At 36.7% G+C, this 26,492-nt stretch overlaps 1 protein-coding gene across 1 annotated transcript in view; it reads left to right on the forward strand.

Moving 5' to 3' along the window:
- Positions 1 to 26,425, forward strand: part of LOC113225591 (fasciculation and elongation protein zeta-2) — a 61,995-nt gene extending 35,570 nt beyond the window's left edge. Inside the window, exons 2-7 of the mRNA XM_026457928.1 lie at positions 19,976 to 20,084; positions 22,679 to 22,813; positions 23,089 to 23,209; positions 23,774 to 24,030; positions 24,793 to 24,868; positions 25,303 to 26,425. Of these exons, the coding sequence (XP_026313713.1) occupies positions 19,976 to 20,084; positions 22,679 to 22,813; positions 23,089 to 23,209; positions 23,774 to 24,030; positions 24,793 to 24,868; positions 25,303 to 25,385 (781 nt within the window). The 3' untranslated portion in view covers positions 25,386 to 26,425. The remainder of the gene's footprint in view (positions 1 to 19,975; positions 20,085 to 22,678; positions 22,814 to 23,088; positions 23,210 to 23,773; positions 24,031 to 24,792; positions 24,869 to 25,302) is intronic.
- Positions 26,426 to 26,492: the final 67 nt, after the last annotated feature.

Below are 26,492 nucleotides of genomic sequence, written 5' to 3' on the forward strand. Positions count from 1 at the left end.
CTCACTTATCACCAGGCGCACGACTTGCCCGATCCCTCACTTGGTGTTATAAAAAAAGCTACACATAAGTAATAACTAAATTCGATATGAGTCGAATTCTCGACACTGCATGAGGGATCTCCGGAAGCTTTTTTGGCTAGTATCTGGTTTGTGCGTTTTACAATAGACATAATCTTCATTATACTATGGTTACAAAAATTAACTCCATATCGCGGTAATTTAAACTGAATCTGTGTCTAGTGTACAAGATCTCCAGTGTTTCTGAATAGTTTGAACAACACGCAGTAAATCGAAAGTGTTTCTATTGTTTAACAATACTTCATAGTCCGTTGGTTTCAATCGTCTTAGATAAATGCGAACAATTGCCGAGGAAATCGTTGTTTGTACACAGACAGAGAATTGTTGCATCCTTTCCGTAATTGTTTAATTTGAAGAGCAAATAACTTCATTTCGAAATTACTTTAGGGATTCTTATTTGATTCACATAAATAAGATAAACAGCTGAATAAATGTTCATGAAACATATTTAAGAACCATTTCGATTAAATAAAAGAAAAACGACACACTACATCAGGGGTTATTAGATAAGCAGTGTCACAACTATTTTGTTAATTTATTTAAAGTAACAATTTTTCTTTATAGTAACAAGTCATGGGCCTGGTGGTAAGCGACATGTCTGTCTCTTTACTCTCGAAGCTTTAAATCACAAAATTCTGACGTGTACTGCGCCCGCCACATGTTGCCGCATATACCGTCTCGTAATTGATTGTCGCAACTAGCATCAAACAAATTTATCAATGAGTTATATTCATACGTAAAATAGAAAGACAAAAAAACTGGAGAATGTTTTGGAACGCTTTTGGAAGCTGAGTAAGATTATGTATCAATCAATCAATACTTTATTGCATTTTCTACAATGTTTTACAGGGTGGTGGGTTTAATATTTGACAGATCATTGTAGACCCTGATTAGGGTACAGCAAACTGGTGAGGAGGACATACTTATAATAATAAATTAATCTTTTACATCATTATCCTGAATAAATTCTGAAACAGCATAATAACATTTTTCTATTAGCAGTCTTTTTACTTTTTTAATAAATATTATGTCGCTTTTTTCATCTACTAACGACCTTGGTAATTTATTATAAACTTTGATCGACATTGGGAATGGACTAGAAGAGTATCAATTTATGTCCATGCCGTGATGTATAACGTGTAGCAATATCTCTTCGCCTAGTGAAATATTCTGGACACATGCCTCTAAAATGTAAATATACGAATATATCTTATTCGGTTAAGAAAAATGTCAGTACGGCGTGGCAGTTAGTGTGGAGATGAGCGGTATAAATTGTTATTCTTTCAAATGCGTGGAAACGTCATGGTTGGAAGAGCCAATTTGGTTCCTTTTATTTATTCAAGCTCGATGAATGATATAAATGATGAGACTCAGAAACCACAGATAACAAGTCAATATTAATTGCTCTATTATTCAAGTTGACTGAATGGTTTGATCACCATCTACGTAGGTTTGGCTTACCTCGTATAATAATTGGTCCAATTACACAATATGTTTTAGGGTACCTTCAAGAAAAAAATATCCGTTAGCTCACTATCTCGTTTAAATATTACTTAGTGCTAGGTTTTAGAATTATGAAGAACTGTATGGTTATTGCCTCTTTGGTTTTTTTTTATAGAGAAAACGAGGCAATAGGTTGACCTCACTCGTCCAAACAAAGCATAAAATTTACAATGGATAGAAATTGATGACCAATCGGGAGGTCTTATAACTCGTTTATGGCCATTTGTGTCTTCGCGTTATGAGTTCACACGCACTCGTGGCCTTTGTTCTAAGGACCATTTCCGAATTATAAAAAACAGTTATAAACATTTCGCATGTACGTTTATTATAAACAACTTATCAAAGTAAATGCAGTTACTGGATTATTGAAATATCGAACTTCAAACAACATGGAAAAGTCGTTAATATATTGTATTCCAAGTTTTTACACTTTTATTCATTCTTAAAAGAGAATTAAGGAATCCTTGTTTCGTTCAAATTTGTTTTCCTTTACTCATGTATATATGCACTGTTTATAAAGTACTTAGAACCTCTCAGGATGATCTTACTAAAAATTAAAAAAAATGAAAAATCACTAAAAACGAAAAAAAATAAAAAAATATTTCTATTACAAAAAGTATTCAACATTTAATTAGTATTAAGTAATAGTAAGTATTTTCAGCAAACACTCCTGTCTGAGTATGTGTATACTCCCAACACACTAGCATGTAACCAACACTATATGTATGTATATACTGTGAAAGACAAAATGTAGGCCAATGGCATCGCGTCTTTAAAAGTCATAAACGATAATTTTTGGTCCATGAGTTTTTACAAAATGCATTTTTAAGTTTTTGCTGTATGCACTATCTGGCAATTTTAGAACCGTATCTGGTAGCAAAGGTGCAAGCGTCTTCCTTCCGTGACGACCCCCACCCACACTCCTGCGTTGAGCTCAGAGTTATCGTCATTTATCGATCAATTATTTAAAGTCATGGAGTAGAAGTTGTACTTTATGATGTTAGTAATAGCATTAGCATTTTAAAAATAACCCTGTATAAATAATACAATAGAGACAATTCTTATAATAGGAAAAAATCGTCAAATATCTTTGAAAAGTTTGGCTTTGTATAGGTACCTCTTTGAGCAGCAACTTTTTAGGTGCATTTACAACTTCAATATATAAAGTTATGTATTATTAATATACATAACTCATGATGTAATAAAGAAGGCGCCAAGAGGTCGGGGTTAGTAGGGTAAGCGGAAACGCGGTCAACGTATAATCACACGAAGACGAGTGCGATCGATAGTGCATCGGACTCGAGACGTTACCATTGGTTCCACTCGGTGTCTACAGTTACACCTTTAGTGTAATGCATAAGTGATTGTATGGATACCGTAAGCTTAGCATTTGCGCGAATAAACAAAACTGGCCAGAGAAATCATTATCTTGTCTATTGTTTAAGCCTCAGCCATCAACAGTGGCGCCATTACCAGCTATCGGACATGTGCGTCTTCAAAAGAAGGACTTCAAAATAAGGACTCAGTTCGAATGTGTTTTTTTATGTATGTTAGGCGATTACTCCGATATTTTTGAATGATTATTGTTTTTTTGTTGACAAGAGGGTGCCTCAGCAGTAGTCTTATTCGAATTTGAATAAAATATTCCACCTCTAAGAGTGGCAAATTAGGAGACGAATACGGTTTATTGCATTTCACCCACTTTCCGTTTACCGATTTCAATTAAATTTCTTAAATAAATCTAATTCCACAAACTTTTGAAGTTTGTTTTTTTTTAAATAGGTATAATTATTAAGTTTTTATTGAATGTCAGGGTGTTCCGCCACTATGATATTCAATTACTTTTTGTGAAATTACTCCACTAGTTTGTTATAGTTATTAACACAGAGTTCGAACACATAGAAAAAAATTCTTCGCTCCGGCTGGATTCGAACCAGCGTCTTCTAGCAAATTGTGCTCGACGCTATGCCAACTAAGGCACGGAACGAACCAGCGGACCTTACGAATTTTTTTATGTGCATGGTGCAGATCTTTCTTTTTGGTTTCTTAACGACTTTTTTTGCGGTAGCGCCATCTGTAAGAAATATTTATTGTTTATCGACAAAAAAAGATTGTTACGTAGTTACGGTATTACTAATATTAAATACATAATGTTACAGATATGTCTGTATGCATTATTACCGCTAAAAAGGTTGAATTATGATAGCAATATTCATATATTATGAACACTGGCCACATATACCAGAACGTTTAATTTGAAAAAATAATTACTTCAATGGTCTTGTGATTTCGATTACGTAGTGTATGTGACGAGTGATTCTATGAACATTATTATCACAAAATTTGTGATAATAATGTAACGCAATGAACGCAAACGATATTTAATATCGTTTGCGTTATTTTCCTTTTTTAACAAATATTTCCTAAATTAATTAATTAATGATAACTATATTCTCATATTAATATGTTGTTTTAAAATATAATCTCAATTTTTATCATTAATTAGAGCAATCAATCATATCAAACATACTGTTGCAATCATTGGCACTGTGACGTGATACGCCACACTGGGTTGTAAAAATAGTATAAAAAGACGCGTGTTTGTTGCAATTGTATCGAGGTCATCAGTTTCAATTGATTATGGCGCTTTAATATAGCGCACCTTTAGAGATCGCTCTCGTACTGGGGTAGCAGCAGAACCATAGCAACCCCGATCGATAGAGTGCAACGTCCGGCGTTTGTGCAGTTCACCCTGCAAAGTAAAGGCGAGCCCTTCCGCTCGTATAACTCACACTGACTAGAACGTTGTATTGTTCTCTGTTTACAACATTTTTCTGTGTTTTCGGAGTAGCACTAGTTACGATCCTTCATGAAACCAAATACCGTCGTAACCCAAAATTGTGAAATTGATAAAACACAATTTGAAAATTTAAAAATACAGAATGGATGTTATTCAGAATAATGTGATTATTTTTATTTATATATAAATACTTGATTATTCATTTATAAACGACAATATATATGTTGGTTTCATTATTTTTCTTTCAAATCGTGTTTTCTTAATTGCACAATTTTGAGTTACAACAGTATTTGGTTCCGTGTGAGAGATATATCTCTTTCCTCTACTCTCGTCAGTATTAGTTCACGCTTTTTTTTATTTAATACGGGTCAATAAAACCGTGGTTACAATAATGTAAGAAACGGTTACAATAGATACCTACTTAACTCAAAATGAGACAAACTTTTTAACAATTTTTACTAAAAAATAATTTCATACGTTTTAGTAAAGATTGTTGAATATTTACCTAGAAAGACCCTGAGGTTTAATTCACTTCTCGCGCGTACCTCCGGCCTCTTCGAACTTTCGGCAGAATCATCTGTTGCGTGCGAGTAACAGCGTCAATGCAGTGTGCACGTTGATATTGACCTTTTTTCTATTGACTTGTTATAATAATTTAATGCTCATTAATATCAATTCAATGTGCGTCCATCGGTGAGGACCTCCAATTGGCTCTCCGTTATATTTTAAAGTTTTTATTCTATAAGACAGCTGTTGGTCTTCAAATAAATTAAAATTAAAAATAAAATAAAATACTTGGCGAGTGGGACATTGTTGGGGCAGAAGCGAGTCGTTCTGTTCTTCAAAAAGGGTGATAAAACACTCTTGAAGAACTATCGGCCAGTCTCGCTTCTGAGCCATATCTATAAGTTGTTTTCGAGAGTTATCACGAATCGTCTCGCTCGCAGGTTTGACGACTTCCAACCTCCCGAACAAGCCGGTTTCCGAAATGGTTTTAGTACCATAGACCACATCCATACGCTGCGGCAGGTTATACAGAAGACCGAGGAGTATAACCGGCCACTTTACTTAGCGTTTGTGGACTAAGAGAAGGCCTTTGATTCGATCGACACCTGGGCGGTGCTGCAGTCTCTCCAAAGGTGCCAAATAGACTATAGGTATATAGAGGTGTTAAGGTACTTTTACAAAAACGACACTATGTCAGTCCGATTACAGGATCAGAGCTCTAATCCTATCCAACTGCAACGAGGCGTAAGACAGGGAGATGTGATATCTCCGAAAATGTTTAGTGCTGCGTTGGAGGATATTTTCAAGCTTCTGGACTGGAAAGGACTTGGCATCAACATCAATGGCGGGTACCTAACACACCTTCGATTTGCCGATGATAAAGTTCTTATGGCTGAGACCTTGGGAGACTTGAACACAATACTCGAAGATCTCAGTAGTGTTTCCCAAAGAGTGGGTCTTAAGATGAACATGGACAAGATGAAGATCATGTCGAATGTCCATGTTGTACCCGCTCCAGTAAAAAATTGGGAGCATTACCTCGAAGCTGTTGACCATTACGTATGCCTGGGGCAGACAGTCCAGTGAGGTAAGTCCAACTATGAGAAAGAGATCTCTCGTCGAATCCAGCTCGGATGGGCAGCGTTCGGGAAACTACAAAAAATCTTTGCGTCCAAATTACTTCAATGTCTCAAGACGAAAGTCTTTGACCAGTGTGTGTTGCCAGTGATCACATATGGATCAGAAACGTAGTCCATCACTATGGGCCTCATAAGAAGGCTCAAGGTCACTCAGCGGGCAATGGAGAGAGCGATGCTCGGTATTTCCCTACGTGATAGAATCAGAAATGAGGAAATCTATAGGAGAACTAAGGTAACCGACATAGTTCGAAGAATTGCTCAGCTGAAGTGGCAGTGGGCGGGACACATAACTAGGAGAACCGATGGCCGTTGGGGCGGAAAGGTTGTTCAGTGGCGACCGCGCACCGGACGATGCTCAGTGGTTAGGCGGGGGGGCCGCCGATCTGGTGGAGGTCGCGGGAAGCCGATGGATGCAGCAGATGGGCAGCGCAGGACCGATCGTCGTGGAGAACGTTGGGGGAGACCTATGCCCAGCAGTGGGCGTCGTATGGGTGAATGATGATGATAATGATGAGGACATTGTTTAGATTTAGATGTATATAACAAACTTTAAACTATACACAAATTTTTATAATCCTTCACGGGAAGTACTTAGTTTTTCATCGATTCTTTATACACATTTTGAGTTAATACACTATTGTCTTAACGGTGCAACACTATAACACTAATTTAAATGTGTAATAGGTCTGTCCATACATTTTTACATCGATTCTCGATTTCGCTGGTCGTGTCATCATCACTGGTTCATAAAGTTTGACATTTGTCATTCTAATTAACCTAAATTTTACGGAGTATACTTAGACTATGGTTTCCATCCTCTAAGGGTGTGTAGCTATAAATGTCGACTGTCCTACGAGTATATTACGCGGTAGCTAACGACTTCAACATAAGCCTGTGGTTGAAGTTGAGACATGTAGGTACGTCTACATCGACCTTTACCCACGCTCCCAGCCACATTAGCGCTTTCAATGTGCCGTTACTAAAGTTATATCCGTTTATATGAACAAACTGAACCATCCCATACAAATATAGTAAAGTTTAGTACGTGAGTGACCGTGCCAAGATTGGTGCCACGGGTTAATTGGGGTAGACTGAAAATCGGTCAACGGCTCTGCGAGGTGTGGACTGATTAGAGATCGAATATTTAATAAATGAGTAATTCTACATACAAATGGCCAGTTCTTGTTTTCTGAAGTGGTATACAATAGAGACAGATGCACATATTTTGATTTTCGTGCCCCATTAAATACATTTTGTCTCTAGTTTTGTTTCCATAAAGTAAGGACTGTATTATAGTGAAATACCGTTCACTATAATACAGTCCTTACTTTATTGATCTAGAACTCGCTGTGCTATTGGAGAAACGTAAAGGTTGGGTAAAAAACTGAAGTAACTTCCATTAATCTGTATTCTATCTAATGAAGAAGCAGTACTCCATCAAACAAAACAAAACAACTCAAACAGGATTAACGCTTTCTATTTGGTAATTGCTCAATTATACCCACCCAACCTTTTTTAACTGCGGACACACTAACTGCGGGTAATTATCGTTTAAATACGTTCATTATTATGAACTCTGAATCATACAAGACTTTTATAATAAATTAGTAAATGGTTTTTTTGATTGTGATTTGGCTTTTAATATCAAATTTAAAGGACCAAAATTTCTCAAACTTGTGTTTAAAAAACAGCGTTTGACTCAACTCAACTCAAACGCATATAGATCATTTAGTTTTGCATAACCTGAGCGGGCTCGTCATTTGACTTAATGATAAATGTAACTTCACATAATATAACCTTTGTCTCGGCCTTTTGGCGTAAGTACACAAAGCGGCAGAAAACGGGACAGACCTTTCGCTGCGATAACCTTTCGCTCAGGCACAAACCTTTCAGATCTCTGCTAAGTATCACAAAATGTCGTCATCGAACGACTTACGGTAACCTTTATGAAAGCTACTCTATGTTAAATTGAATAGAAAATTCATCATAAAAGAAAAGAGCAAATGAGGGGTCCCACAAACTCGTATGAACATCCCCAAAGTCGCTTTGGGTTTGGTAAATTTGTGCCCTAACAATGGTCACGAAGAGAAAACGAAAACGAAACGGGGTATCCCGTATTATCATATTTTAATTTTTAATTTTACAGCAAAAGCTGTTGCTGTCCATGATTGGGTTAAATTATTTACATTATTTTATTGAAACAGACAGTTATTATTTTCTCACTTACAATCTTATAAGTTATTTAATATCATAAGTTAATAATTTGCAATTACAATATATTTTAATGACATGAAGCGATAAGAACAAAGTGTAAACATCGCTAAAGTCGCTATCTCGTTGAGGTGACCGCAAATTCCTCGAATGTTGCTATGTGTCATATTGCACGCGCACAGACTCTTCATTCTGTGTTCGAATTGTACACAATTGCAAATAAACTTTTCCACGTTCTTGAAATTTAAGACGTCGCTTGCTGTCATTCAGCAAGCGAACTTGAAAAAAGTTCATTTTTGCTTTCGAAATTCCTGAATCCAGTTTTGTGTAAAGGAATGCAAGACAATCCAGTTTTGAGGTTCTCCGAAATGTGCGAAACAATTTTGAAGGGTCGAATCGGGACATTCGGGCGTATAAAATACGTATTGTGTAGAGGAAAACATGTTTTTTGATAGTCAATTGTTTAAAATTTATAGTCTCCAATTTTTTGAGCACTCAAAACAATTTACTGTGTAGGTGTAAAATCAAGTTATATAAAATTTTTATTGACTTCCGTACTTTACGTAACTCAAGGTGCTAAAAAATAATTAGCAATTTTGAATGATTGAAAATAAATCATGTTTAATGTCACCTTTGACGGATTTATATATATTCATTCATTCTTAGAACGAAAGTCTTTTCTCTTAGAAAAAACGAAAAATAAGAACCGGTCAATAGTCTTAACCAATCATTGCATAACCGTGATTTTTGTGAAATTACATCTACTCGTATTTGCCAAGTTTTATTGCGAACGGTAAACGGGTAGTAGTCGAAATACAATAAATCTGATTTATCTCCTCATTTGCCACCCTTAGAGGTGGAATATTTTCTTCAAATTTAACTGGGACCAATACTGAGGTACCCTCTTTCAAACAAAGAAAGAATCATCAAAATCGGTATACAAATACTGGAGTTATCGCGTAACTACAAAAAAATACAGTCGAATTGAAAAACGCTTCTTTTTTAGAAGTCGTTTTAAAAAGAAATTTATCTCTACGAGACTGAAATACACAGACTTATATAGGACACAGGTAGGTTGATGCAAAACAGGAGATAAATACATTACAAAGTATAAATAAATGTTAAAATAACATCAATACTGGTTACTTCACACCTTTTGCAACGGTTGTGAACCTTCTTCGAACTTTAGGTTTCATCGTCATGATTTCTTTCACCGTTAAACGAGAAGTATTGCTACTAAACATTGACAAATATACGTAACTTAGAAACTAAAGTCATAGTAGAGAGAAGCTGCCGCTCTCGCGTTAAGCTACAACCGTTCTTTATTATCGAAAATAAATATGTAGCTAATATGTGGGGTAAAATAAAGCAAAACAACGTCGGCAACTGTCTTCGCGCGAATTTTGATTCGACCATTTTTTTCTAATTGTTCGGAGAATATCACGAGTGGCTTGAGACCCGCATGCCTTGCCACAAAAACTAGATGCAGGACTTATGCAGCAGCCAAAGACGCCTGCAATTTCAGTAGTTTCTACGTTCTTTTCTACTCCTATTTTAAATATCCATAATTATTTTATTGTTGTTTATAGTAAAATTTGCCTAATTTAACTGACAAATGAAAATTGCCGAATATAACTGATTTGACTGTGTAACGTGTCAATTACAATTATAAATATGTCTCGCTGTGGATATGTAGTGGATAAATAATAACTTTACAAATATATTTATTTACCAAATTTTATTCAGATCATATAAAGGAAAGTAGGTGAAATAAAAAAAAACCGGATTCATCCCCTAATTTGCCACCCTTAAAGGCGGAATATTTTCTTCAAATTTGAATGGAACCGCTACTGACATATCCTCTTTCCAACAAAAAAAGAATCATCAAAATTGGTTCACAAATGCCAAAGTAATTGTGTCAGATACATTACACACAAAATACAGTCGAATTGAGAACTTCCACCTTTTTTGAGGTCGGTTAAAAACCAAAACTAATAGTTTATTTTCACTTTAACTAAAACTCAAAAATTACTTAGTAATATGATACATTTTATATCATATTTTTACTAATTTAGTGCTGGTATTAGCAATACCTTCCTGGTGGCTCACGGACGTACACGTTGAGCGTGCAACTCAGTGGACCTCCGGTAGACCACTGCATCCATCCTATCCGCTATCATCCTAATCTCTTGTTGCTACTCCCCCTCATCCTTCGCACTATTGATGTGGATAATTCGCGCATGACGGCATAAAAATCATCTACAGAAACATTTGTGAATGTGCGAAACGCAAAATAATAAAGAAAAATCATTCTTAGTTAACGGGCAGAACTCACAGTGCCTAGAAAGTAAAGTGGTTTTGAAAAATTCTAGGTTATTCAAGGCCAAGTGAATAGGCGCTACATTGGAAGAGATAGTGTCCATGCGTGCATCTATTTTCCGTTAAAAAACGGTGTAGTGTTTTTTCTCAGCATAAATCTTTTAGAGGTCATTTAACTTTTTATTGGCTGTAATAACACTGGCTGCCTTGTAAGGACGCCCGAGGTCGAACCACTAGCATCCCACACACAGCTACTGGTCACCTGTGTTACCACACAACATACTTACTGTAGACTAGATAAATATTGCAGTAAATGCACTTGAATCGAAAATGCTGTATTAACTGAGGACAATTGTATTGCAAATAAAATTTGCGGCCTATTAAGTGTTTTTAACCGACTTCAAGAAAGGAAGAGATTACTCCGGCATTTGTAAACCGATTTCGATGATTCTTTTTTTGTTAGAAAGGGGGTACCTCAGTTGTAGTCCCATTTAAATTTGAAGAAAATATTCCACCTCTAAGGGTGGCAAATTAGGGAATGAATCCTGTTTATTGATTTGACTCACTTTCCGTTAACCGACTTCAGTATCACCTGGCAAATAATAGGTAATCCCACAATATTTTGAGGTCGGTTTTTTTTACAAAATTGACATTAATAACTCTGTTACTTTTGATTTGAACAAACATTTAGAAAGAAAGACACACACAAAGAAACATTTATAATATACAACATCACAAATAAGGACTCTAAATTACCACGCTCCGAAAAACAACAATGTGGGCAAATCCTTGAATAAATGTAGTGTGATATTACATAAACAAAACTGTTGGAAAGGTAACTGCTTCAATTAAAGTAATTGTTAAAACTACCTCGTCGTTACTGTGATTTAATTATTTGTTAACTGCGATTTTTATGTTGTTGAAATACATTGTGGTGTTATTGAGTGTAATTGGTTATTTTAACAATTTCTTTCGCAATAAAGTAAATGCAATTTCGATAATAAGTTTAGTAATTTTGTTTCTGTTAGCTTACAAGCAAAAGTTGCCTAGTATACATGGTTATTTATAAATATTACTATTATTTAATTTTCGTCGTTCAAAAATTTTGTGCCTGAGGTAGGTACAAAATTATTAGACGACCTGCAGTAACCTGTCCAATTCAATTTGGGCCTTAGTGGTCGAAGCTTCACCACTAAGGCCATAGTCTTGAACGGAAAGTGGGTAAAATCCAATAAACCCGATTCATCCCCTAATTAACCCTTAAAGGTGGAACATTTTCTTCAAATTGGAATGGGACCACTACTGAGTTCAAAAGAATTATCGAAATCGACTCACAAATGCCGGAATAATCACGTAACCTAAACACAAAACAAAAAACACATTCCTGTTGAGAACCTCCTTATTGTGAAGTCGGTTAACAAAAAGAAGGTTCATGGTTAAACTTTCTAACAAACGATATGACGGTTTAGTAACCATATCTGTCAAAGAAATTATACCTCTCGTAGCCAGTTACTGTTTATGTGGGTCGGTTTCCCTGGCACAAAGAAAGAGTGACCTGACATATGGCACCACGTTACAAGACTTAACTATATGAGATTAAAGTGTTGAAAAATGTATAAATTATAGGCGGTAGCCTCAGTAATCAAGTAATTTTATTGCATTCCACAATGTAAAGATACAAAGATGATTTAGTAGCAGTAGAGCTTAAAGAGTTTGTCCAGGGAAGTACTGCCTGTTTTTACCTTACCTGTTTCTGCCGTCAAGCACTAATGTCAGCATTACTGTGTTCCAGTTTTGAAGGGTAAGAGTGCTGGTGACATTACAGGCACATGGGACTTGTCAACTTATGTCTATTGGTGACGGACGCACTGGCAGTGCCCTTCAGGTCTTTGTGATTTAAAGCTCTGAGTGGCACTGCAATTGTTAGGGACAGGCGTGTCACTTACCACCAGGCACACGACTTGTTCGTCCCGTCACTTAATGTTATAAAAAAAAAGATGAAAACTTATGACTTTGACAACTAATTGTAGACCCTGTCGGGCACAACAATTTTATTGGAGAGGAGGACGCTATGCTGACGCATTTCCTTTCCGAAGGATAAAAATTATAAATTAAATGCACTGAATAAGACAATTTTATAAAGTAATTATAACAATTCCAATTCCAAGATTATTATAATTCCATTATTTGATTCATTCAATATTAATCACTTAAAATTTCATATTTAATATAGTGGCATTTAGAAAAAAGAATTTGTTTCAGCTCTGATATAAATTTAATATCACTGCCACCATCATAAAGTACATGCTGTCACAAGGTTTCTAACGCGTCGACCTCTCAAATAGGAAGCAACCGTGATCCCACAAGCCCATGTACCTGTAATTTACCAGCACCATTACCCTTCAAAACCGGGACGCAGTATAATGCTGACATTACGACTTGTCGGCAGAAATAGGCAAGGTGGCAGGCAGTACTTTCCTGGACTAACTCTTTCGCAAGGAGCTCCACTACCACTACACTGGGTGTTCTGGGTGGTGGCCCGTTGCTCTAGTCCTCACAGTATAGGGAATTCCCTTATTGGACACCAGGTGTAGTTGGCTAAACCCTCTCCTAAGAAGCAGTGGCAGTGGGACATACTACGTGTTGGTAATAATGATGTGTTTATATACATATGAATGAGGAGAGTCTTTTTATTACTGGCATGTGTGTGTTACTTGGGAGAAAGGGAATATAGGTTGCCTGTTCACTGTGTACCTTTAATTTTTATTTATAACCTGCTCGATAATAAAATTACGGCTGTTTAGGTAACGCTTATAACAGGTAAAGGTCCATTCGGTAAATAATACATTAATGTCAGCTGAGTTTTAAAAATGCTTATTCTGGGAAATGAAACTATTTTTCCGGATTTAAATCGCGTATATTTGTTTTTACCTATAAAGGGCCCGAAGCGTCGGTTTGTTTGAAAAAACAAATATACGTGATTTAAATCCGGAAAAATAGGTTCATTTCCTATGTGTAACAATCGCGAAAACCTAAGAACTCGATATGCTTATTCTGGTTCACTGCAAGCTTTAAAAACTTCGGATTATTTTTTAATGAATTAAACTGACGTGAGCGTGACTCAGTGCAATAACCATTTTTTTGTCCAAGACATATTTTATTACCGTAATGCATTGTCATCGTGGAAGACATATGCATTACAAAGCTCAAAAACAAATGAATTATGCACGTCGAAGAAGGTTCACAATCATTGTAAAACGTGTGAAGTCTCCAACCCACGTTGGGCTAACGTGACGGACTGCGGTGAAAACATCTTGAAAAACTAGTTAATTTTGCGGAGACCTGTAACTAGCAGTGGGAGTTATAATAGGTTGATGATGATGATGAATGATGACTAAAAATAATTGTACGACTTTTCGTCAAAAATTTAAATATACCCATCTAGTCTGTAGGTTTTTCACGATTCTTACATATTGGAAATAAAACTAGTTTAACCGACTTCAAAAAGGAGGAGGTTGTCAATTCGACTGTATTTTTTTATTTGTGTGTGACCCTATTCAATTTTAAAGAAAATATTCCACCTCTAAGGGGATCTCACCTCTAATTAGGGGATGAATCCGGTTTTTTTTTTTTTTTTTTTTTTTTTATTGCGACTCGACAAAATGACTGCACCGCGCCTGATGGAAAGTGCGAATACAGTCCAGAGATGAGAGTAATGGATGGAAAACACAAATATCTTCACTCCGTCACTATCATTTTGCCGGTCTGGCCAAATGCACTGGATGTACACCAACTGATCCCTGAACGCGATTCGCAAAAGCGTTTCACTGTGGAGGGTTTTCCGCCGTGTGTACTGTGGTCGCTATCCAGTCGGCACAGAGCCTACCACAATGCTAAGCAGATGGACACTTGTAACGCCCTCGGTCGCCTCTTACGACCCCCACGGGCATGTATGGGGAGGCGACAATGTATTCTTAAGCCGTCGCCCCACGGCTAAAATTTATTGGACTTCACCCACTTTTCGATAACCGATTTCAAAAAAACTTGGCATATAGTCATGTAATTCCACAGACTTTCGAGGTCGGATCTTTTTTATACAAAAGTTACATTCGAAACTAAAATCGTGTAAACATATATGTTTTTTGAAATGAACTAACGTTTTGGCTCTGCACCAGTCACATAATATTCGCGGCTGAATGACAAAAAAACAGTTTAATTCCCAATGTTAAATATACATCTTTAATTGCTTTTCACATTCCCTTAAATCAATTTTGTGCAACCGCAGACAGACACGACAGACAATTTAAACCCTCTTAAAGGGCAAAAACGAATTTTACAAAATATAAATTAAATTAAAACCGATCGGTTGCCTGGCAAACGTTAAGGTCCACAAAGGCGATCAAACCGTGCCAAAAACTTGTCTTGCAACTTTCTTCGACCATATCCCGTTTTGGTCTTCGAATCTTTGAAATATGTGTGGGCAGAACATTCTGTATTGGAAACTATATAAAATGTCACTTTGCACACTAAAAAACCGACCTCAAAAGTACGTGGAATTACATCTATTTGCCAAGTTTTATTGAAATCGATTACCGGAAAGTCCGCGAAATCGGATTCATCCCCAACTGTGCCACCCTTAGAGGTGAAATATTTTCTTCCAATTTAAATGGGACCAATAGTAAGGTATCTTTTCAACAATACAAGAAAAATCATCGGTTTTCAAAAAGAATAATTATCGCGTAATATACATACAAAAAAAAAACAGTTGAATGGTCACCCTCCTCCTTTTTTTGAAGTCGATTAAGAAATCATCATACCCACGATACAACTTTCAATGTAGGCTACAAAATTGCATACATACTTCCATTCAATCAATGACTATTTAGATTCTCAGAACTCAGTACATCATATAAATAAGTGCTAGCATCGAACATCATTGAAAAGTCATGCATTTCCATTTAGAATACTTGACAAAACCTAAAACTCCTTTTGCGGCTTACTATACGCAACAACGATTTAAAAACGTTTTTAAAAAAAACTACGTGTCTCTTAGGACGTCAGGTTCGCGTGTTTGTCGTCGAGTCACTTCATCGCCATATGGCACACAAAGTGATGTGATGCAACGCGGCCGACCTCACCAGACCTCTGCTGTTTAGATTATTAACGCTATTTCGCTTTGTTGAGGACGACGACACTGTATGCTACAAAATTCTGATACAAAGTTTCGTTTTACACGAGATACTTTAGCAATTAATTAACCACAAAAGTGCCCTACCACAAGGTGGAAAGTAACACAGTTTCGACTTTCCGCAATGTCAAGGAAATCGCAATTGGATATCTACATATATAGAGGAAACTTCATTAGCAGTGGATAATGACTACTTTAACTTATGTTAGAGTTTTTAGGTTTTCGAGATTGTTACATACAGGAAATAAGAATAGCTTTTTTTTGGATCTAAGTCGCATATTTTTCAACACGCCGTAATGTTAAACAAATTTTAAACAGCAAAAAACCAAATGTCAATCGAAAACGTCTCACAAATGTTGTAAAGTAGGTCACATGCCCAAATATGTTGACCATATGATATAGCCCGAGTTATTCACAACGGAGGCGAGTGATTGTGCGTGTAGCTCGATTGGCGCATGTCAAGAACTTTGCTTGTTTCTTGTAAACACCACAAATGAACTTCTGCGATTATTTACGCTCAGAATGTTCAATCTCTACATAAAACATACGTAGGAACGAATCTGATTTGCGTGGTTCCTGCACCACGAGATAATACCCATAGCATCTGATTCACATGTGTTCGTGCACTGGTAGCATAGTCATCTCGCTACAAACCAAATACCTCATAACGCGGAGTGACACACGCCTCAATTGAGCGCTGGAGTGACGGCGATCTCGAATTAGCGCCAATTTACGTCTCCGTCTGACTCATGCGCATTTTATGAACTCCTGGTAACTTTATAATACGTATATTACGTTGGTACGAAATCGTTATAAGGTCCACTAACGGACACAGGTCTACTCTTGTTTTTTTTATGATACCAAGTTACTGGGCGAGCAAGTCGTGCGCCTGGTGGTGAGCGACACGCCTGTCCACAACAGCTGCAGTGCCACTGAGTGCTTCAAATTACAAAGATCTGATGGACACTGCCACTACGCCCGTCACGTTGAGCCATAAGTTGGCAAAACTCTTGTGCCTGTAATTTCACCAGCACCTTTACCCTTCTAAACCGGAACGCAGTAATGCTCACATTACTGCTTGGCGGCAGGAATAGGTAAAATGGCAGTACCTCCCTAGACGAACTCTTTCACACGGAGCTCTACTAGTACTGTTAGATGGATAAGATGGCTTAAATCGTCGTATTAGTACAAAAAGCCTACATTACTTAGTAGATATACGTGTAGACTTATGTAATAAATGTTGTATATTAATATTTATGCAAAGCTATGTACGAGTATGCTGATATGATGAGTTTTGCGAGCAGCGCAGTCATAAATATGTTATTGTGAAGGGTAAATAAATATGTTTATGTACGGACAACGGCACATCAAACTACACATTTTTGTTCGAAAATCGCCTCCAGTGCAACGGAACAAGATACGTCAATGTGTAGCTTGATGTGCTGGCGTGTGTACTATGTTTGCAATATAATAATATGTTGTTCATGTTTCTCTCAGGCCTCATATGTGATTCATTCCTTAAAGTATGCAAGATTTTTTTAAATAACAAATCTGCAGTAACCGACCAAAATATATGGCCGCAGTCATTTTAGTGCACATATAAAGGTAGGTCAATTTTAAAATGTTTTAGGACTATCATTCAGAGTTGTAGCCTCAGAATTAAGTCCTCTGCTCTGATAATAAAATGCCATTATGAAACTATTTACACAACAGAACTATAACATTTTTATATCTCTATGAACACAATTATTGTACAGCATAGACCCGAGTAAAAATTATTTAATGACACATACACCGCACTCGAATTAATGCCTACGATTACAGTGGTTCTTCGTGACCATTATACGATCTTCGGTTAATTTTCCTAACTTGTCAGTTGTTTAAACAAAATGTAAAAGTTTTATCGTCATACATCCAATTACGGTTCGTGGTATAAGCGTCAAAATGTATTTCTAACATTGTTGTTATGACAACCTTTTTGGCACACCGGTTTGCACTGTGGACGCGAGGTGAAGAGATCTTAAGTTCAATTCCCGTAAAGACAAAATTGAGACACGAATTTTTGTAAATTGTACAGAAAATTGCAGATAATTGATGTGGTTGTTTAGCATATTACATTATATTACTATCCTTATGTCTTAGATGACAAAGCTTTTTTGTAGTAGACAATTTAAACACTTAAATTGCATGGAGATTATCCAAGAGAATTACTCATACAAAGTAGAAAATCATACGAACATACTGCGAAGCTAGTGTAGGTGCCTAATTCCCTACGGTCCCGGTTCTCATCGCGGCGGGAAGACCATTGCGTCAGGCAATTTGCCGCAAGGTCGGAGAGCCGGAGAGCCCCTGCGCCATGACTTTGTGCTCCACTGAACTGAACGTTTGTACAACTAATCTGGTATTTTATGCAGTTTAAAACTATTGTAGCTTATAGTAGCCTAGATATATGTATGAGATTATGTGCTTACATACTAATTATTAATGTACATAATAACATGTGGTTCTATATGTAATGGTCGCTGAATGACTACATAAGTTTGTGGTTTTATTACGTACTTCGTTTAATTTATTTTTTACTATTACCTATACTATATTTTTTACATAATACCAAGTGACAGGACGAACAAATCGTGCGCCTGGCGGTAAGTGACACGCCTGTCCATGACAGCCGCAGTGCACTCCGAACATTAAATTGCTAAGATCTTAGAGGCACTGCCACTGCGCCCGTCACCCTGAGACATAAGTTAACAAGTCGCGTGTATAATTTCACCAGCACCGATACCCTTCCAAATCGGAACGCAGCAGTACATGCCTGAACAAACTTTTTCACAAGGAGCTCTATTGCTCTACTTTTAATAATTACTCTATTTACTTAATCTAGAAGTGCCAGAGCAACGAAATTAACTTCAGGGCATTACGCAGTACACTACACCAGAACCAATTTAGAAAGTTAGTTTCCTAAATTGTTTCTAACGGAAATTGAACCCGAGACGACCGCATCACATGCTAACCTACGAGTAGGTTGGGCCACAGAGATCGACATTCTTAGCGAAATTGAGTTATTAACGTGTCGCACCTATGGTGACTTAACTACAAAAAAGTGAAAAATATTTTGTAATGAAATTTATACGCAAAAACAGAAACATCTCATTCATTTTTTCATAAAAAAAGGTAGAAATGCTTAAATAGCCAATTCAAGAGTTCTTTAAATGTGCACACTAGCCCTAAGAACAAACAAATAAAACTTTTGCCTCGTCTTCTGTAAAATTTTGCAATTGTAACTCAAGCCCCTTTTTCAACGAAACGAGATCTATACCCTATAAGCGGCTTCTTGTATATTATTCAGTTTCTGTTATACTGTTAAGCAAAATTGACATTTTTAAAATCTGGAACGTTACCAAAGCGCAAGCGTTTTTTTTTGGAATGTAATAATATATATTCATATTATTTGCAAGTTACATGGTTACATAACCGGTGTTCTTATGCTAATGGCACTTGATATGTAACACCCCGTGGGGGCACTGCAACACTCTGAGGGCACTATGTCCTTACTTTACTAGCGCCATCATTAAAATAAAATTAATATAAATACTAAAATATAATAATAATAAAACTCTACATTATTAAAATAAAATTAAGAATGATTAATAATAAAAACTAGACAGAATTTTAGGCAGTATCAACAATAAATAAATTTGTTGATTCGTTGTTTATGTCAAGGAGCTTGTTTTATTATTGTGCCAAATAAATGCATATAAAGTTTTAGTAAACTTTTTATGCATTTATTTGTTTTAAACTGTGATGTATAAAAAATACGAACACAAATCTCGATAAAGCATTTCGGCTTAACTATAATCTTCTTTCGAAAAGTGTACTCATGTGCAACAAGAGTAAAACGAACTGACCGTTCGGTTCTACGGAGCGGCGGCACTTTATAGCACTCAATGACATTATCTACTGAATTATGGGTTTGGGTTTATAAAAGTTGCCGTCTAACGACTGGTTAAAGCTGCTTCTAATCTTGTAGGTAATTTGAGTACCTTTTATTGGAATGATGTCGATAGTAGATACTGGCCGCTGCTTTAGGCAATTGATCATATTTTCAGAAAATGTTGTTAGTACAGCGCAGTAGAAGGATCGATATCGTGAAACTAGTAAAATTGAACATTGAATAAAACTGTATAATGTATTTTTGCAAAAATAACACAGTTCTTTGTATTGTTTCAGAATGTGGTGGACCATCACTGGCAACTTCGGCAACATCCTACCAATCGACTGGACCAAGTCGTTCTCCAGGAAAATGCATATTCCCACTCTCAACCTCAGCGACAAGAAGGTACAATCAGGTTTAGGCTCTTTTCTATGCTAAATTAAAATTCAAAATCATATGTAGTTCGTTCACATTTCGTTTAGTGAGTTTCGCCTTCTTTCTTTATTATAGCGACGTTTAAGGCACCTCTTACCTCTCAAATGACAACTCATTAATAAAAAATCTCAAGGCTACAATTTGAACTCGTAACATAGTTAGTTCGCCACATCTTTGCTTAACATATGATAAGATTATGGCCAAATGTTTTCGACTACTTTACGTTAAAACATATACTCGTACCTATAGACATTCCAACACAACCTCTGGTGCTGCACACGTCTTCTTATAATATTGCCTCAAAAAACTCAACTAAAAAAACAAATTACCATAATTTTAAAAGCCGTATGTGCGTCATAATACATTATCTATAATATTGAATTTTAATAACGTCATCCATTCCCATGGAACAATAGCGTCATCGGATACGCGTCCTTTTGCTTTTGTCGCAGCTTTCATCCGTTCTATGGCTGGTATAGAGTTACATTGCGTTGGAACAAACTCACAGTACATCTTTTATAACATGTACACAATTCATGTAAACAGTTTTAATTATTTATAACGTGTAATCCGGTTATCTTAGATGTAGAACACACCACACGCTGGATAGTGCTATGTATGAGTAAGCATCACTTCATAGAATTACATACTTTTGCTACAGCCTCGACCTATTAATAGATGTAACAAATGCAATTTGGTTATTTTTCGCTATTAATACCGTGATGATGTAACATCTATGGATTTTTTTGAGTATTAAAATACTTATCTACTTTTGTTTACATGTGTTTTTATGTCAGCTTACCAAGCTACACATTGGCGGATCTTGTTCCGTTGCACGAAAAGCGATACTCGAACAGAAGTGTACAGCTTGATGTCCTGTTGACTGTACAATAATTGCAAATTTTCCATAAAAAAACCGACCAAGAAAGTTTGTGGAATTTCATCTATTTGCCAACTTTTATTGAAATCGGTTAACGAGTGGGTGAAATACAATATACCGGATTCATCCCCTAATAACCACCCTTAGAGATGGAATATTTTCTCCGAATTTAAATGTGACCACTACTGAAGTACACCCTTTCCAATAGGTTTGTAAATGTCGAAGTAATCGCGAAACATGCACACAACAAAGTATTGTCGAATTGAGAACCTCCATTTTTCTTTTTGGTTAAAAATCCTCTGCTTTGTCGTTTAAAGCTTATGTTCATCATGTGCACATCAGAACTCACTAATCCTATAACATTCTAATAATTCCTGAACACATCCTAATATGAGTTTTAGTGCGTTAATTTGACCGGAACTTACATCTTTTTACATAGCTTTTATTAAATACTTTTATATACTTAAGAGGAGAAAACTGCACCACTTTAGCTATCTTTGTTTGTGACAGTTCTTATATAGGTATCCTCCAGATTCTTCACAACCTTCGCATATAAAATAAGTGCGACCCAACTTTGACGCTTTTCCGATATAGCTAAATTCTGAGAAAATTAGCTCGCCGAAGACGTAGTACATAGGAAAACAAACTCCAAACTGTCCAAATAATTGCGTACATTCAAAAAGTTATTCGATTAGAATTGGTTATTGTCTAATATCCAATCTGCCCGCCTCGACACGACCGCGTCGAAACTGGCGTGGGCCTGAGACAAATCGAGGATTGATTTTAGTCGCGCCCCTTAGAAGATCTTACCATTATTGACGGGTTGATAAACGATTGGTAAAAACAACGCGTCTGACGCCCTTAACATTGTGTACTTAGCCAGTTAACACTATGTGACAAAATGCTTATGAAAATAATATGAAGCTTTTTTTACTTTTATCTCACAATATCTGTGAAACAATTTTACTATTGGATGTACTATAGAGACCGGTTGAGTACTTTTCAAAGAGAAACAATAAGTTTAAACCTCTTAAGTCCCTTAAGAAACTACACTTTAGCATAAAATATAAAAAGGCTCCGCCTTTCTCTCCTAAATTAAAAAATCCTCCATTTTGAACCAACTTCAAAAAAGGGGATTAGTCAACATAGGACCTATTCGTAAAATGACCTATAGTCATATAAGTACGTAATCGTGATAGGCCACATTCTAAAAATGCCTTATTCGGGAAGTACCCTATTCTACTTAAGACATATTCGTACAAAGACTTAATCTTAAAAGGACCTATTTTTAAAAGGATTTATTCTTAAAAAGACCTATTCTTGAAATACCCCATTTTTCTAATTGTTTGTCAATTCGCTAATTTGTTATATTGATTTATTTTATAATATCAAGTGACGGGACGAACAAGTCGTGCGCCTCATTGAAGCTACACGCCTGGTCCATAACAGTTGCAGTGCTTTTGTGAACCGAATTTGGCGATTCTTTTTTGTTGAAAAGAGGGTACCTCGGTATTGGTCCCATTTAAATATGAAGAAAATATTGCACTGCTAAGGGTCGCGTATTTTCCGATAATTGATTTCAATAAAACTTTGCAAACAGATGAAATTCCACGAACTTTTGGGGTCGGTTTTTTTTTTTTTGTAAAAAAGATACAATTTTATTATTTAAGTCGTGGTTTTCCAGGGAGGTATGATGACTCCAGACGACGAAATCCACAGCTCGGAAGACGAGGCCATCTCTTCTGATCTAGACATGCACGCGCTTATCTTGGGCGGCTTGCACCAGGACCACGAGTGCCCAGTCAAGACTGCCGACGAAGTATGAACCTCATTCTTATTTTTTGTTTATTCATTTTTTTTCGTTGTCATTACCATCTTGGTGCTCAGAAACCCAATACACTCCCACCACTTGTGGATACAGGTCTCCTCTAAGGAGAGGGTTTAGTCCGCCACTCTGGCCCAAGGAGGGTTGGGTCTTGGGAAGGACTGTGAACCTTCTTTGACCAACCTTCTGCCACCGTTTAATATGCACCTAATTGTGCTTTCCTCATAATGTAATCCAATCTATATTTATATGTCTGATTTTAATTGCAGGTAATCCAAGAGATAGACGACATGATGCAGGAGACGCCCTCTTCGGAAGGCGACCTTATCGAGTACAACGAAGCCTTGGAGAAGGGCAAGGAAGTGCTTAGCCAGCCTCTCTACGAAGACAGTAAGCAATCTTAATTATAGAGGTTATCATGCGTCAGAGGTACCGTCAATAGAGCAGTAAACACGACCTGATATAGCCATTCCAATCAGTTATCGAACTGTACAGAAACTGGATGATTACTTCAATAGCGATTCAGATGTAGTTTGTCTGTATAAGTACGCCTTCAAAGTACAGCCACATGCTGTATCAACTTTATACTTACTGTTAGTTGATAAATAAGACGTCACACACTCGACGTCTTGGTTCGCTGCAACAATCATCACGATTGTCCAAAATAAAGATTACTCCGTGAGAATCGTCACACGGAATTGTAAAAATATCTATTGTTGAAATAAAGTTCTTTTTCTTTGATTACATAACTTGAGATTTCCGCTTGACAAAATCTGGGCGGTAATTTTAAAAGATAGATTCCTTGCGCACATTGAGTCCGACCATTTGGAATGGGTCTTCTTTAAGAAGGGGATAATAGACCAAAGGTCCGCCACGTCAGCAGCCTGGGGAGTCAATTCTTAGACTAGTCGAAGTTGGTGATCATCTCGAAATAAACTACTTAATTATTTTCAGAACTTCGCCAGCTACCGCTCTCGCAGCTGAACGAAATTTTCACGGAACTCGAAGTGTTAATCCGTGAGTTCTCCGAGACTCTGATCGCAGAACTGGCGCTGCGAGACGAGCTGGAGTATGAGAAGGAACTCAAGAACACCTTCATATCCTTGCTACTGGCCGTGCAGAACAAGCGACGGGCGTACCATATAGAAAAGAAGAAACGACCTGGGCCACTAAGATCTCCCAATTTGAACAGCAGTAGTTCAGAACCAAAGGCAAGTAGATTTATTGGTTTTTTTTTTTTTGTAATAGTGTATAAAAGCTAGCGTAGATATATACTTCTGTAACGCACCGCCTATTGCCCATCTAAATAGAATAGCAATGGGTGCTTCAGATTGGCTGAAGACTTGAAATTTGTTGTAGGTTCTACCGACCTCTGTGGTCTATTGACTTGTACGCCGGTTTTCATGGTGTCGTCGTGTCTGAGGTCTCGGGTTCGATTCCCGATCGGGTGAATGTACAAAAACTACCTTTTATATTTTTATATTGTCTGGGGTCTGGCTGTTAGTCGTTATTTCCGATTTCCATAACACAAGCGCTTTAGTTACTTTTAGATTAGAGGAACGTATGTCATGTTGTCTAATATTAATTTTGATTTAAGTTGAAGTTTCTTAATATACAGGTACAACAAAAGCTTAAATACTAAAAAGGAAAACTAGGATTAAATTATATGAATAAAATTGGATCCCCGCGGCAAGGTGCCCAAGATCCTGGCAGCGTTCCCAGCAAGGTAGCAAGGTAGCCGGCCCTTGGGTTTCCCAGACAGTCTATTAATTTAGTTGCAGAAAATTTTGTGCAGATGAGGGGCATCGGGACCTTACGGGCCAAGTGCTTCAACATTTATTTAATATTTAGTTGCCATTTATCAGCTCGCAACGTTTTATTCCTATTCTAAAAGATAAGTAAGTTCTCAAAGTCGCAACATCTTTCGTAGCGGCAGCTTCAGTCATAGCAATGACAGATCGTTTTTGTTTCAGTACTTGACCACAGTGATTCCATTCCACCTGGACAACGGGCCGCCGGATAATCAATCTCTACAGGTTCTCATTAAGAGTAAGTATCAATTTCTTCCTAATTTAGGCACCAGTAAATTTTGTGGCCTCCAAGAAGGCGTTGTTTATTCGTGATTCTAGAGGCATGCCCAATCCGGTGCTGAACTTATGCTGTCCCCCAGAATTTCCAAGATTATTTATTTATTAGGTCTACTAACGTCTGCGATATTACTTATTATATCTTATCATACCTTTACAAACATTCTAATTGCCTCAAACACGTATACGAAAACAGTTATGTCTAAGTAAATTAAAAAATATAACACAATTTTGACAAATAACCGTGTGATAGGACATGGATGCGTACACTATTTTACTAAAAGGAATTATTCATCAGAATTTAATCAATTAAGATTATTTTTTACGGGTCTCGGGAGGTAAGTCATGGTGAACATCAATCATTCAATCATTGAGTTTGTTTTCCCCCTGTTGCAGTCCTGAAAGCGATAAACGAAGACAGCCCGACAGTGCCGACTCTGCTCACAGACTACATCCTGAAAGTACTTTGTCCAACATAAACCAACAACCTACCTTAGCTAATATCATTCGTCTTACATTGCAAAAAAAAGCACATGAAAAATCTATTTCCCACATCTATTTATAATATAAGCTTCTATTCTGTGGCCCGTTTTTTAATAATAATTTGGCTGGCACGAGTGTTCTCCGGGTGATTTAAAAAAATAAACGCGTTGCGTCATTTTTTTTCCATCCGCCGGTTGTGACGTTGTGAAGCCTGTCAAATCTGTCAATTATTTTTAAATAAACAGGCAACAGAATCAAAGGTCGTGTACCTGATGTTTCAGACGAGTGAAATAATGCTTTAGGAACTCTTGAGTAAGTAAATAACGTTCCTCAATTGTTATCACTTTTTTTAAACAGCTTGTATATTGTGTACAAGTTGCAACGAAATGGTGCAATAATATTTTGGTATATGAAAGCGACTATGATAGGGAAGAACTTTTGTCAACATTCCATACAAATGTATCGTCCCTGTAAGAGGGAAATAGTTCCAGTGCCATGGACACTTTCAATTCCTTAAGTATTGCATCTTTTCGTTACACCTGTAGAATTTGTAATTTTTAAGCGCCAATCAATCAAATTAGAAAGAATAACTCATGATCTCCAACTTTCAGACATTTCTATCTCTTTCACTCAATTGATAAATATTTAGCGAATGAAAGAGAAAGAGTATTGTTACATTACATATTAATAAAAATATACAGGGAGTTTTGTTTCGAAGCAACAATACGGAAACCGGTGATGATCTAAATTGGTTATAAATACTTGTAACCGTCGCGATTGCTTGCTGTGAGTGACAGAGGAAAGAAATGACACTTAACAAAACTTAACATTTAAAAATCAGAATTGTTTGTGCTCATTTTCAAAGATGGTAGTAAATTTTGCAAAATTGTTGCTTCGGACGCACTGTATTTATACACGATATAAAAGATTTATTATAAGAATCTTTCGCCTATGCTAAATAGTCAAAAGATAATTGAAATTTTGCACTTTAAAAACTATTACATCGTTGTCGTATTGATGCCATATAATACGTTATTTTAAAACAATCTAAACAAAATATCGACTGTGAACTGGCAACCGGTACTATCTCAATTTTGACAACT

The sequence above is a fragment of the Hyposmocoma kahamanoa genome, unplaced genomic scaffold (genome assembly GCF_003589595.1).
Source record: "Hyposmocoma kahamanoa isolate Upper Pololo Valley unplaced genomic scaffold, ASM358959v1 168, whole genome shotgun sequence".
NCBI lineage: Eukaryota > Metazoa > Arthropoda > Insecta > Lepidoptera > Cosmopterigidae > Hyposmocoma > Hyposmocoma kahamanoa.